The sequence below is a fragment of the Sinocyclocheilus anshuiensis genome, unplaced genomic scaffold (genome assembly GCF_001515605.1).
Source record: "Sinocyclocheilus anshuiensis isolate Anshui unplaced genomic scaffold, SAMN03320099.WGS_v1.1 scaffold658, whole genome shotgun sequence".
NCBI lineage: Eukaryota > Metazoa > Chordata > Actinopteri > Cypriniformes > Cyprinidae > Sinocyclocheilus > Sinocyclocheilus anshuiensis.
In genome coordinates this window covers 944,998-960,208 of record NW_015542402.1, presented here as the reverse complement: position 1 = coordinate 960,208, position 15,211 = coordinate 944,998, and the positions used below count along the sequence as shown (strand labels likewise).

Sequence of the window (15,211 nt, the reverse complement as noted above, 5' to 3'; positions counted from 1 at the left end):
ATGGAAAGCTTATTTATTCAGCTTTCAGATGATACATAAATCTAAATTTCAAAAAATTGACCCTTATGACTGGTTTTGTGGTCCAGGGTCACATATGGCGTATCATTTGAAACTGAAACATGCAAGTAGTAGCAACTCACTCTAGCGTTAATCTAGATAAATGTGTGGTGTTAGGCGAATATCCAAGTGTTTGTGTGGAGTGTGGAAGCTGTTACAGTGGAAACAAATTAAAATACACCATCATTTTTGCTCGTACAGATAAGAGTAATACGTCATTCGAAACTGTAAAGGATCTACTTTTATTTATGTAGACTCACATCAGTGTTGGGGAAAGTTACTTTTAAAAGTAATGCATTACAATATTGTGTTACTCCCTAAAAAAGTAACTAATTTCGTAACTTTTTATGGAAAGTTACTTTTTCTCATCTGGGCTGGGTTTGCTTGTTTGTTTTTAAAATAAAAAAAATTCAGTTTTGGTAAATGTAAAAGCCTTTTCACACCAAAAGTGAAATGAATGAGCCTCAGGCTCAAGGAAATGTAAATTCTGCCATTCTGGATTACATGAAGAATTGGACGCAGGAGAAGAAAGTTCAACACTCTTCCGCAATTAAAAAAAAATGAAACACAAATGTTATGTTTATCTAAAGTCAATTTTGCTCAGTGTGGTTGATTTGGCTCATTGAAGGTCAGCAGCAAAGACACTGGTTAATAAAACTGGATTAACACTGTGTCATATTCTGAGTTGTTATTGATTTTGAGGAATACTGAATCTGTTTTTGTGCATGTTGACATTTAGTCTAAAACTACAGTAGTTTTGTGAAATAAAGAAAACAAAAGGATGCGCTTTCTGCAGTCTCCGCGTCTCAAAAATGAACCGAAACTCCACGTACTTGCCTCGCAGACATGAGAAAAATATCTATGCGTAGCTTGAAATGTCTACTTTAAAACAAACCAATTCAAATCATATACAAATACTTTCCGATTATGTAATCGGTATGAAAGGTGCATTTCTCTCTGAAGTCACGCCCACCATACACAGCATCATTAACTTAGTAATAATAAACACTAGTTTATTAATGAGTAATTAAAATATCTCCTTGCTATCTTCTCCGACATATTTATAGTCATTACTTTTGCAGCAAGCTTTATGTGTGCACTTGAGCATGGAATAGGATATTAAAGGCTCGTTATGGTTTAGGTCCTACCTCGGCATATATTTGAGTAATTGCATTAATATAAAAATGCAATTAGTCGACCAATGGCTTAAATGAACGACTATTGGTCGACTAGAAAAACCTTTAGTCATGCACAGCTCTACTATACACTATATGCAACAGTGTCTAAATCTGCAGCTGTGCAGTCTCGTGAAGGATATGCTTCCTGGCCCTGCAAATGAGCGGCTCCAGCAAACTTCTCATTGATCAGCTTGATCTGGTCCTTCACAGAGCCTGGACCTGAAAGAAACCATCACAGCAATGAAATACAGCACCGGACTTTATCATTCCAATGCAGGTCTGACAGCATTGCTTTCAGCACCTTTGTGATAAAGAAGTGTACTATTTAAGTATATTCAATGTGCACTTGTAGAGTACTTTAAATCGTACGTTTATTTTCAAAAATCTGTACACGCAGTCAGATAATATAATATTAATGAAATAAATGGCCACTTAAGTGTTCTTAAAGAGAGTTAACTTTCATGATTAAGTTTGGTTACACTTTATTTTTGGTGTCCTTGATATACTGCAATTATACATTTAAGTACCGAGTAATATTAATTAACTACATGTACTTATTATATGGTTAGGGTTAGGATGAGGGTTTGGTTTACTTTAGGGATGGTTGCATGTAATTATGCATAACTTATTGTTAATACTATAGTAAGCAAATGTAACGTGTAACAAGGGCACTGTAAAATAAAGTGTTGCCTTATGATTCTTAGTGCACTTTTGTGTACTTGCAATTTTTTTTTAAAGGTACCTTTTACGTCTGTTTTAATAATCTTTTGTAATGCTTTAAAGACATTTATTTTTATATGTTGACTAACATATTAAAGCACATTTATTTTATTTTAAATGCACTAAATTGTAACTTAATCATTACAAATATGTAATTACAAATATATTTAAACATGACACACCAACATTCAATAGAAATGACATTAAAGTATATTTTAATTTACCATAAATGCTTGTCAGTACATTCATCAGCTCACCATATTTCAAAGAAAACAGTCATTTTGAAATTACATCTAAAGATGTACTTCTATCCGACTTAAGTGGGTCGAAAAAAGCACTCTAAAGCTCAGCTAATTGCATTTAATATAAATGTAATCTTTTATTTAATTGCAATTAACATGCAATTATGTTATTATATTATATATTGAACAAAATATAAAATAAAAAACTTAATTTTCCATTGTACTACTGTTTCAGTAAAATATTTTCATGTAAAAACTCTGAGTGCCGAGAGCATGAGAAATAGGAAGACTAGGAACATTTACCTTTATCAATGTCCATGGCCTAAAGAGACAGAAATATTAGACAATAATTAGTAGTGATATACATTTTGCACAAATAGTGAGAGGCAATGAGAATCGAGACAGCGCTGATCAGCTGACCTCGTCATCAGCTCGGGGCTTCTCGAAGTAACTGTGTCGTCTTTTCTCTTCATCTCGATCACGCTCTCTCTCTCTCTCCCGCTCCCTCTCTCGCTCTTTCTCCCTCTCTCGCTCACGGTAGCGCTCTTTCTCTTTGTCTCTGATGCTCTTAGAGGTGGAAGGTGTGTAGTCACCGATGTCGTCAAAGATGCTGGAAACGCACAGATGTTAGGAAGCTCGTGTTCAGATCATAAACTTTAGTTTGATTGCGTGTGAACTCACCTCAAGTCGGCCTCAGGCGCCTTCTTCTCATCCAGACGCCCTGAAAACAGAGAAAGCACTTCAGTTTCACTTTCACAAACACATGCACTAAGGATGTGCATGAGAATCGGACTAGTAAAGCACTATGAAACTACTTGGAAATTGATTTTTCTCCTTCATGCATTGTGATAGCCTTTATTTAGAAAGACTAATAAGAATAATAAGATCACACTTTTTATCAGAATTTGTTCTCTTCTGACCAATGCAACCAATCTCTTGAGCTTCTCCTCTTTTGGAAGGTCACAGAAATGCGCTCTTGGATTTTTTTTTGCTATTGGAGCAAATGGGAATAAAAACAATACTGGGCTTCTGAAGGTTTTATGAACGTAAAATGTAAGACTTTTTAAAGACAGAGTAAAGAAAATGTAAGGAGCTCAATGTGTTGTGATGCTTTCCTCTTGTTTTCCAGTGCAAATAGCTAAAGATTCTTAAAACAAGACATTTATTTGAGAAGCAAAATCACATAAGATAAGAAGTCCTGTTTTCTGTGAAATCGAGTTTATGATTAAAAGGAACAAACATCTGCAAATCAACGTAAATTCAACGCAACTCAAAGTGAAAAGTTTTCAAACCCAATGAACAGATATTCTTGTTTTAAACATAAGTTCGCTTCATTTTGTTCAGTTTCTCAGAAAACAAGACTTCAATGCATGTAAATGCATCTTGATTTAAAGATGTTTATATTGGAAAACAAGAAAAAAAATACTGAACAAGTCATGGATTTTTTGAAGGTGCATGCTTTTATGAAGACTTCTGCTCTGATTTAAGACCTTTTTAAGGCCTTAATTTGTGGAAGGGCAAATCAAGACTTTTAAAGGTCCACAGTAGGGCTGTCAAAATGTCTGAAAAACTAAATTCGAATTTTGTACTTAAATATTATCAAAGTTCGAATTATATTCGAATTTAAAATGCATAATTTCAGTTAGGGTGAAGAAAAGCTTTTGGCTTCTCTCCTGAGGCCACAAGAGGGCGCATCGAGCAAAATATTACTAATGCACGTTTATTCAAAGAATAAGATAACATGACTATTTGTGAAAAAAAAGTGCATAATGTTTAAAATAATGTTTATAAACCAATTATAATGAATTAAGTTGCTTAAACAACTATAAACAAAACAGCATCATGTATGTATGCATAGTTTAATACAAAGGGCGGAAAGCCAATCACAGAGTACATTTTTAATTTAAAAACACGAGTTGCAGTGGGATGGGAAAAAAAACCACCATAAAGTCTCGATATATGTTTTTTTCAAAGTTAAACTTGCATTATTTTTACATGGCTTTCTAAACATGCGGCTCTTTTGTGCGAGACGCGAGTGCAACGGTGATAGATGTCCCTCTAGAAAATGCGATAAGTATACGTTCTGTGTGAACAGCTTGGTTTCGGTTTTGATGTAAACATGATCTTCTCCGCATTGATGTTCTCTTTTCCCGCAATATTTGTAATGAACAACGCAGCAGCGCCGCATCTATCATTATCATGCACCGACACTTACATCGTCATCGCATCTCATGCGTCACTGATAAGGCTGCCTCCTTAACGCACACCTAAAATTCGAATGCAATGTTTTTTGCATTCGAATGTGGATTTTTATTTTAAATTCGACGAATATTCGAAATTCGAACATTTTTTTGACACCCCAAGTCCACAGAAACCCTGTTAAATTTGTTGTAGCTTCTGTTCACCGCTATAGAAGTTTAACCAAGTATGACGACTTCCACTTCTGGAAACTCCAGAAATCTGAAAAGGTACATGGATTGTCGCCTCGTTTCAGTGATTTTAAGTGATAATAACTTACCAGGAATCTTGACTTAAACTTAAAGAAAACTCAAAAGCTGCTCTCTAATGAACACGGTGCAGGAAAGAATACCTTTGTCCTTCTTCTTGAGTTTCTTGTTGCGGGTGCCCTGCCTCAGGTACGACAGGATCTGCGTCAGTTTGCTGATCACTATGTCATTGGTGGTGAGCGTCGTCTGAGCCTGAGGAACAAAAGCACCAGCTGACTAGACTTTAAAAATGATCTGAAGGAAATGTGAGCCTCAGCGGCTATCACAGCGTCCCTTTTCTTTTCAGATTGAAGCCTTGAATAACATCTAACTATAGCTAACATGACTTGTTTCAAACTTGCATTGAGATTTCTGATTTGAAATCAGAGGGTTCATAAACAAATCCGATTGAGTTCATTCATTAAACCAAATCAAATCATGTTGATTATTATTACTGCAAAGTCCTGATGCTCCATTTGAAGCTTGAAAATGTTGCAGTTTCAACTTTCATGATGAGAGAATATTTAAAAAGGTCTTCATTTGTGTCGAAGATGAACAAAAGTCTTACGGGTTTTGAATGACGCGAGTCAAAATCTGCTGAGGGGTTTTAAAAAGTGATTTTTCACTATTATTTACAACAGAATCTGCATTTTCATGGGTTTAAATAAGAGATTTTTGTTGTAAGAGACAAAAACAACATTGTGCATCAAAACTTGACTTTCAAAAGTAATCAAATCTGTTACAGCTGAATCAATGTAACATTTTGACAAGCCAAAATAAATGTATGGTAATTATTTACATGATTTTTTGTTTAATTACCCCTTTGCAGATTTGAGCCATATGTTAACTATGATGTTTATGCATCTATGAGAGAAGAACAAGAGAGTAAAACAGGCATGTTGATGCAGTAGTGCAGTAGTCTCATTTATCCTCAAAAAATACTACAGCTTATGAAGACATTACAATGACAAAGGAATTATTCACCCAAAAATGAACACGTGAAACGTAAAGTCAAGGTTTGTGCTCGTGTGTTTGGTCTCTGTACCTCCATGGTGGGGCAGTCGGCTTTGCTGCGGATGAGAGTGGTTGGGATGTCCGTGTCTGCATACTCGTCTTCCAGGTCCACCACATACGCCATGCGGCCCGGCAGGAAAAGCTCGTTACGCTCCATCTGACGACCCTTGAACAGGATACGATAGATGTTCCGTCCTGAAGAGCACAACAACACATAGAACAGAAGACTATGAGCTTAAACATCACAGATTAAACTCATGCAACATCAAAAAGATGTTCAAGAGTTTGACCTTTCAAACTAGTTGTCAACAGGTATTTTTCACGGGCTCAAGCACTGATGATATTGGAACCCTACTGCATTTGTTTAAATTTTTCTGACCTTAAACTGTAATTTTAACTGATAACCATTTGAGCTGGACAATATATTGAATACTGATAGGTGCTGCTTTCAGATATCGTCGAAAGTTACAATGCATTTTGCACAATGAAAACAAGAGATTCATTGCACAGTACTAAGTGTGCCGCACACATCCTGAAAAGTGAAGCCAGAGCATTTCGATCACCATCTAGTGGCTGGCTGCAGAATAGGTCAGAAACCCCGCCCTCTCCATGTAACGAATGGGACGTGAGCATAATAATCAAATTACACTTCAAATCAATTTTTCCCAAAGATGTTTTCCAACGTTTTGAGTAGTACTTATCACACTGATGAATGTTCAAGTGTTTGTTTTTCTAACAAGTTCGCTTTTAGTTAGTTATTTGATGCTATAAAAACGGGGTGTGATGTCATGATTGTGAGTTTGCGATTAGGTCTGCGGGAGTTTGAGCGGAACTTTGACACTGCAGCTCCACTTTACAATCACTACTGAGCAGACTCAGGTTCCACACTACTGTGCAGACTCTGGTTCCAAATGAATCACTACTGCGAAGACTCTGGTTCCAAATGAATCACTACTGCACAGACTCGTACTCCGAATGAATCACTACTGCACAGACTCAGGCTCCGAATGAATCACTACTGCGCAGACTCATACTCCGAATGAATCACTACTGCGCAGACTCTGCTTCAAAATGAATCACTACTGCGCAGACTCTGGTTCCAAATGAATCACTACTGCACAGACTCGTACTCCGAATGAATCACTACTGCACAGACTCAGGCTCCGAATGAATCACTACTGCGCAGACTCATACTCCGAATGAATCACTACTGCGCAGACTCTGCTTCAAAATGAATCACTACTGCACAGACTCTGGTTCCAAATGAATCACTACTGCACAGACTCTGCTTCAAAATTAATCACTACTGCGCAGACACTGCTTCAAAATGAATCACTACTGCACAGACTCTGGTTCCAAATGAATCACTACTGCGCAGACTCCGCTTCAAAATGAATCACTACTGCGCAGACGCTGGCTCCAAACAATTCATTATTGCAAAGACGCAGACTCTGGCTCCTAAATTATTCACTACTGCACAGACTCTAGCGCCAGATGACAACATTATCGCAAGATGACAGCATCCATACTGGTATGTTTTGTTTCTTCGTCGCATCATCCATCTTTTTTGTTTTACAGTATATGCACAATAGAGACAACTTCGTTAATTATAACAGGTGTTTTTGCAAGCGTGCAAAGCTCAGTGACAGCTTCAGTGACTATAAAGGGAGCGCTCTTAGCTTGATTTCTCCGTTTATAACCCATTCACAATTGAAATAAAACTTTAGTAACGCATTAGAAGAGGGAACATATTCACTATTAACTAAGAGTTTTCTCTGAACAAACTCCTAATTTGCTGCTTATTAATAGTTAGTAAGGTAGTTGTTAGTTTAGTTATAGGTTCGGATTAAGGGATCTAAAATACAGTCATGCAGAATAAGCCATTAATTTGTGCTTTATAAGTACCAATAAACAGCCAATATGCTAGTAATATGCATGCAAGTTAATAGTGAAAATTGGTCCTTAAACTAAAGTGTTACCAAAACTTTGATTTTTTTTCCATGCAACTGCCTACACACTGTAACGTTTCTGGAAAGGCAACAGTATTTACATGCAGGACTGAATCAAAAAATGCAATGTTTGACAGCGATAACCAGAGCAATGGATGGGACAAAATAAACTGACACTGTATGCCAAAATTGATTTGTGCATAGTCTAGTAGACCTGCAACTTTTTCTGTGTAATGTGTTTTTTGCTCATGTATGTCTTTAAATTTTAAAATGTTCCTTTTCTGTTCATTTAGTAAAAATTATTCAGTGAGCAATCACTATGTCTAGACACACACTGAGATGCTGATGATTCCCTCTGATGAATCATATCCTCTTAATAATCACTGAACTCACCCAGACGCGTCTTGAACTCAATCTTCTGCTCTGGATCTTCATCTTTCCTGTCAAACACAAACATGTTGAAAGACACCCGGAACTGGATTAAATGAACACATTCGATTTTCTGAAACATACTTGACTTCCTTCTGCACTTTCTCAATCATGTCCTCCTCTTCCCGCTCCTTATTAGTGATTTCAGCTCTGACCTGAAATTCAAACAGAACAGTAAACAAAAGCCAGTGTGTGGCAGCTGTATGATTACCGTACAGTGGCTATGCTGTTGTACCTTCTGTAGCAGGGCGAAATCCAAACCCTTCACCAAGTGAGTGTGCTCCATATCACCACCCAAGAACTTAGACTCCTGGATCAGCTGACGCCTTTTCTCTGCTGCTGATTTGTCCCTGTTCAACAAAAGAAAAACAACAACAAAATGCACGTTTAAATCCACACAAACCACATGACTGTGGCTGTGCTTTACTAATATTCCTGTGGTCAAAATAGCATACAGCTGCAATCCATGTTTCTCGTTTACTGCTGCATATTTGCACCATCTCACACTATTTCAGGAGTAATGCAAATAAAAATGAACTTCATTTGTCAAAGCAAAAGTCTGTAGACAGAAGTAGAAGTAACTGCAGAAAAGGTAAGGTAAGCCCTGGAACCAAATGATGCAAAATGAAAAATTTAATATTGCGAAATTACAGGAAACTGGACCAAAATAAATGTTGATAATGTATTAAATCAGCAATATTCTGCTAATGGGATAGCTTTTTTTTTTTGGAAAGAAATTATAGAAATTAATACTTTTATTTAGCAAGGATGCTTTAAATCGATCAGAAGTGATGATACAGACATTTATAATGTTACAAAATATTTCTATTTCAGTTAAATGCTGTTCTTCTAAACTTTCTATTCAAAGAAACCTGAAAAAATTCTACTCAGCTGTTTTCAACATAATAATAATAATAAATGTTAGAATGATTTCTGAAGGATCACGTGACACTGAAGACTGGAGTAATGATGCTGAAAATACAGCTTTGCATCACAGAAATAAATTATATTTTAACATATATTCAAATAGAAAGCAATTATTTTGAATAGTAAACATTTCACAATATTACTGCTGAAAATACAGCTTTGCATCACAGAAATAAATTATATTTTAACATATTCAAATAGAAAGCAATTATTTTGAATAGTAAACATATTTCACAATATTACTGCTTTTGCTGTATTTTGGATTAAATAAATGCAGGCTTGGTGAGCAGAAGAGACTTCTTTAAAAAACATTACCAGTCAAAAGTTTTAGAACAGTAAGATTTTTAGTGTACATGCCAAATTTGGTACAGACTGGTCAAAAAAATAATAAAAAAATCACACACACACACCTTATAACTAGTTTGCAATAAAAAAAGGAGGACCAAAGATGTAAGAAAGGACCCCTGAAAATAAACCCAAAAGATGCGATAGGTGCCTACACACCTTTCCTACTGCCAATTTTCAGAAGATGATCATACATCAAAATATAGCTAATAATTCAATATAATGCTGCATTATGTACAGTAATTAAAAATAAATAAATAAATGATATTAAATGAAAGACACGAATGGCAGAGGACACTCACGCCTCCGCAGTGGGTCCCACGGCTCGATAGTTGGCCGTGGTGCTGATGAGCTCCGTCTCCTCGTAGTCTTTATTAACACCGTCACGTCTTTCTCGAGCACGGTCGCGGTATTTCTCCGCCAGCTCGCGCTCTCGCTCCATCTCCTGCTGCCGCAGCTTAGCGTAGTAACTTCAGACACAAGCGTAAAGAACGGAGAAAAACTATCAAAACCTCTTATGTGTATTATTACATCACCTAATGACAGGAAAAAAACTCATTCTAAAATAAATGACCGATTTTGGCTTCACCAAACTTACTAGAAGTTCATGAAACTATGGAATTTTTACAAGAAAACCTCACATTTTAGTACAGAATAAAAAAAAAAAAATGTAATTGAAAAATGAATGGGGAAAATGCAAAATTTTAAAATTCACAAGTTGAAAATATTCACACGTCAACTTGGTCTGAAGTTTTTATTTATTTAACTTCATACATTAACTTAACACAAGCGGGCATCTGAGGTGAACACAGTATAAACATCGCATTCTGTGTTGCATGCAAAGAAAAGCTGAAAAAGTTAAATAACGCATTAATCCAAAATCATCAACGAAACATGCATTTAGTGTGAATTTTCTAGTTGCTGCAGTTTTCTCTTAATATGAGCATTGCTGCAAATTTAAAATGTGAAAAGGTAAAAGCCATTTGATTGGCATTGAATAAAGTTCGGGAAAGTGTAAATATGTGCAGAAGAGAGACAAAAGTAGCAGCATTGATGATTTATTCATCACTGTTCCTCGACTCACCTTTTTTTCTTACGCCTGAGAGCTGCAGGATCCTCATCCTCATTATATTCCCGTGGCATCCTGGGAAATTCATCACAACAACAATTCAAACTGACTTGTCAGACTGTTATCATGCAGACATGCAGTGTGCATTAAGGGCTGCATAGACTAGTTGTGAAGTCGACTAGTCACCGCTGTCGAAAGCTATCGAGTATTTGAGTGTGAATTAACCAAAGTGAGCGCATAATGAACACAGAGTGGAATTGGACGGCAACACCTTCAAGCCTGCATCCCGGTCAACATGCTTGTTTTTCTTAATGCGACCAGACAATGTGAATCGTGTTATTATATTAGAAACACTTTAGTGTAACCGGTTGATTGTTTTGACTTTTGAAGACCTGTGAAATGTTATGTTAGGAGGATACTATTTCACAATACTGTTAACTGTTAAAATATATTTTGTTAATATGCATGCACATATTTTTCAAAGTTAGGGTTACAATGTTGCATGTCAATCTGTAACATGTTACGTGTTACATACAAAGTGACAATTCTTATTTTAATGTTTTTACATTACATTTAAGAGACGTAATGGTTGCAAACATTGGGCTATCAAATAACAAAGAATATCTCCTATGAACTATTCTTTTTCATGTCTTTTTTTTTTTAAACTGTAACAAACCACAAGTCCTCAAGTAATTTGGGTATTGTTTTGAGAAGTAAGCGACCAGCAGAAACTAGTCTTATGATCAAAAGCAGAAAGATCTTAAACAAGTGTTCAAAAGCAGGTCATATAGTACTCATGGTGGCGTGTTTTGGAGGGTGGAGCTGAGGACGGCGCAGATCTCGGGGTCATCAGAAGCCTCCTGAAGTCATCGTTGGTCAGCTTGGATCTGAGGATCACAAACAGATGCTCGGTGAGGCACAAGAACAGATGACCGAAGAATGAAAATAGTAAAACCACTGGCACTTCAAGAATTCTAAGCTTTTAATGGACTGCCACAAAAAAAAAAAACATAAGAAGAGCAAGAATAATAGTTATTATTAGAGAAAGAAGATTCTGTGGCATAATTAATGGCAGGTGTAAATCTGATTGTCATTTAATGTTTCCTTCTTCATGACCTCTTCTTAAGGTCAGACTCTCATGACCTCAGTCTTAAGTCGCTGGGGTATATTTGTAGCAATAGCCAACAATACATTGTATGGGTCAAAATTATACATTTTTCTTTTATGCCAAAAATCATTAGGATATTAAGTAAAGATCATGTTCCATGAAGATATTTTGTAAATTTCCGACTGTAAATACATCAAAACTTTTTTGATTAGTAATATGCATTGCTAAGAACTTCATTTGAACAACTTTAAAGATGATTTTCTCAATATTTAGATTTTTGTGCACCCTCAGATTCCAGATTTTCAAATATTGTCCAATCCTAACAAACCATACATCAATGAAAAGCTTATTTATTCAGCTTTCAGATGATGTACAAATCTCAATTTCAGAAAAATTTACCCTTATGACTGGTTTTGTGCTCCAGGGTCATATTTAATAAAGCTAAAGATTTGACACTCGTATGTTCACTGCAGAAAACTAATTCACATTACTGGGTTTCTGCAGGGTTAATTAATTTTAAGTCTTTAAGATCTTTTTAATACCAACTAAAGGAAATTTAGAGAATAAACTGAAGGGAACACAAAAAGGCTTGTTTAGCCGTGCTCCCAACCACCAGAACACAGAAATAACTCTACTCACGCTGCAAAAAAAAAAAGATATTCTTCATCAGTATTTTTCTCTTGTTTTCCAGTGCAACTGTCTAAAGATTCTTAAATCAAGGTGCATTTACTTGAGAAGCAACATGTTTTCTGTGAAATTGATCACAGTGAAGTGAGTTTATGATTAAGACAAGAACAAAGGTCTACCAGAAGAAAAAAGTTTTCATTACGCAAACTCACTTAACTTTGTTTAAATTTTCAAAACATTTCACATTTGTATCTCAAGCAAATCCTTGAGATGTTTATACTGGAAAACAAAAATACAGAGGAAGATATATATATTTTTTTTTTTGCAATGAATGCAACATTAAATGCCATGATTTTCTGCTCTAATTTAAAACCTTTTTAAGGCTTTCAAATGCACACGGGTGAATTTTTAAGACCCGCAGATAGCACGTCACCCACCAATCTCTAGGCTCATCTGTGATTGTGAAGATTACTGACATGAAGTGATGGTGAAGAGCACTTACTGCAGCGCTGAGCGGTGATCCTCCACCTCATGGCCATCCGGAGCCAGAGGATTGGAGTAAACATCGGCTGAAAGAACAGAGGATCAGCACACAGAAGACAGAAATCAATGATGAGGAGTAACATCACAAAGACAAAAGGGCTTGCTGTAAACATCCAAAAACATGACTTTATTGCAGTTTGACATTGATCCTTGTCTTATGTTGTTAAATGATGATTCTTCCTACAACTTTGGGTTGAATCAGTGGAGAAGCTCTCATGGAACTAATACGCCCTAACTGTGAAAAATCGAGCAATATTATCCTCAATAGCTTCGCGCTGTAGGAAGCTCTATTGATTGTGTGGTCAATATAAAAAATAGCCTCCAACATGCAATTTTATTCAACCTCTATTGCTGAATGTGCTAGGTCAACTTTCTCTGCAAAATAAAGTGGAGGACTTCCTACAACTTTACATTAGTTCAGAGAAGATTGTTAATGTCTGGTTTCACTGCTGCTAAAAAAAAACAATTACACAGCAATGGTTCACTCCTGACGTGGATCTTAGAAGATTCTGGCTGCTGTCTTTTCATTATATTGTTTGTTTAGAACACAGCACTGCAAGGATTAATGGGGCTAGAATACAAACGGTCACCTACAATCCTATTACTTGTTTCACTTCTGTTTCAGTTTTTTATAACTATTTCTTACTATGTGTCAGTAAGTTGTTGTTTTTTAGCATGTGTGTTTGTCAGTGTTATTTTTTAGGATTACTGATAAACTACTGTCATTTGATTTGTATTATTTGTATTTGTTATTTATTTTAATTTAAGTTAAATGATGTCTGAATTTATTATGTCTGTATAGGTCTTTTATTAAGTTTTTAGTTTTATTTAATTTGAGTTATTTTAATACTTCAACAAACTAAATGGCAATGAAATAATATATATATTTAATTTATAAATGTGTATGTATATATATATATATATGTATGTGTGTGTGGTTGTACGTACACATATATGTAGTTGTTTTTTTTGGTGTTTGGCTTAGTGTTATGTTAGAATCATTATTATACTCTTATACCTTTTGTTCTTTAATATTGTTTTTAGCTTTTTTTTTTTTCATTTAAATGTTAAGTTTTGAAATTTTGTTGTATGCATTTGTCATTTTTATTTAATTTCTTTATTTTTAAAATGTGTATAGGTAGTATTTATAACGTTTTAGCTTTTAGTTTTGGATCTGTTTTTAGTTGTTTTAATACTACAATTGATCGCTTCTGTTGTCCTCATTTGTAAGTCGCTTTGGATAAAAGCGTATGCTAAATGACTAAATAATAATAATAATAATAATCTGATCTCATTCACACACTTTCTGAACACTTTATTAATCTGGGTCACAGACGAGACGTCCCATTTTGTGTCTGCATTAAATTAAATTTAGTGATTTTATATAGAGAGAAAGCATAATAAATGCATGTTAAGTGTCTACTTCAATGTTTCAAATAACTTGTGTTCATAAAATGTCAAAATATGGGTGAAATACTGTTCTGGCATAACAGATATATCCATGTAAAAATAAAACTGACCTGTACTTATTAAAATACATAAAAGAATAAGTGATCATACTAAATATAATTAAATTGAAATGTTTATATTTTAGATTAATCTAGTGATCTGAAAGACAGTGGCAAAGATTTAAAATTACAATAAATTAACTTTTCTTCACTGTGATCCTTAAATACAGTCTTTTAATGGCATATGATTATTCCTATTCTAAATATTCCTGATAAGATTTTTTTGGCATACCTATTATATATTATTTGCTATATGGTGTGTCTTCTGTAAATCATGGTAAAAATGTATGATAGCCATTATTAATGCCTGTATTTGTGTTCATGCGTATTTCATTTGCACCAAAACAACGGTCTTGTTTATCTCACGTATTTCTTTAACCTATCAATTCTACACATTATCTCTGAAGTCTACACACGATCACTCTGTCGCGTCGTTTGCGCAAGTTATTATTCAAACAGGCGTGTTTATAGAATATAACGCGGCACAGTCTCAAATACTATCTTAGCCACACACAGCAGAAAGGTTTAATAAAGGATACTTACATTCAGGCATGATGAAATGAGTCCAGCCACTCCAAAACACGACTCGACGTACTTTATTGTTGATAGCACGTCTACTGACGTCACACTTCCGCTTATTTCTATGTGTTTCCGGTCGCATCAGCGCCGCCTGTTGAACAGGATGACATCCGATCACACTAGCCATGTTGCGTTTACAAATTAAAGGGATAGTTCACCCAAAAATGAAAATTCTGTCATAAACAGTGTTGGGCTCGCTACTCCAAAAAATTTAATTTATTACTCGTTACCAGTGTTGGGGGTAACGCATTACAAGTAACGTCCATAAAAAGTAACTAAGTAACGTAATTAGTTACTTTTTGTATGGAGTAACGCAATATTGTAATGCATTACTTTTAAAAGTAACTTTCCCCAACACTGCTTGTTACTCCTTTCAGAAGTAATATTATTACTGTCTGGCAACAGTAATTAGTTACACTACTAGTTACAT

The 15,211-nt window shown here is 35.3% G+C and overlaps 1 protein-coding gene across 1 annotated transcript in view; it reads right to left on the bottom strand.

The window, feature by feature from the left end:
- The window catches only part of LOC107692978 (protein Red), a 19,672-nt gene extending 4,820 nt beyond the window's left edge, over positions 1 to 14,852 (bottom strand). The window contains exons 1-14 of the mRNA XM_016492208.1: positions 14,746 to 14,852; positions 12,654 to 12,720; positions 11,211 to 11,303; positions 10,432 to 10,491; positions 9,650 to 9,817; positions 8,311 to 8,425; positions 8,160 to 8,230; positions 8,040 to 8,086; positions 5,729 to 5,892; positions 4,788 to 4,896; positions 2,879 to 2,918; positions 2,618 to 2,807; positions 2,501 to 2,519; positions 1,376 to 1,454 (exon numbers count right to left, since the gene is read on the bottom strand). Of these exons, the coding sequence (XP_016347694.1) occupies positions 1,376 to 1,454; positions 2,501 to 2,519; positions 2,618 to 2,807; positions 2,879 to 2,918; positions 4,788 to 4,896; positions 5,729 to 5,892; positions 8,040 to 8,086; positions 8,160 to 8,230; positions 8,311 to 8,425; positions 9,650 to 9,817; positions 10,432 to 10,491; positions 11,211 to 11,303; positions 12,654 to 12,720; positions 14,746 to 14,755 (1,232 nt within the window). The 5' untranslated portion in view covers positions 14,756 to 14,852. The remainder of the gene's footprint in view (positions 1 to 1,375; positions 1,455 to 2,500; positions 2,520 to 2,617; positions 2,808 to 2,878; positions 2,919 to 4,787; positions 4,897 to 5,728; positions 5,893 to 8,039; positions 8,087 to 8,159; positions 8,231 to 8,310; positions 8,426 to 9,649; positions 9,818 to 10,431; positions 10,492 to 11,210; positions 11,304 to 12,653; positions 12,721 to 14,745) is intronic.
- Positions 14,853 to 15,211: the final 359 nt, after the last annotated feature.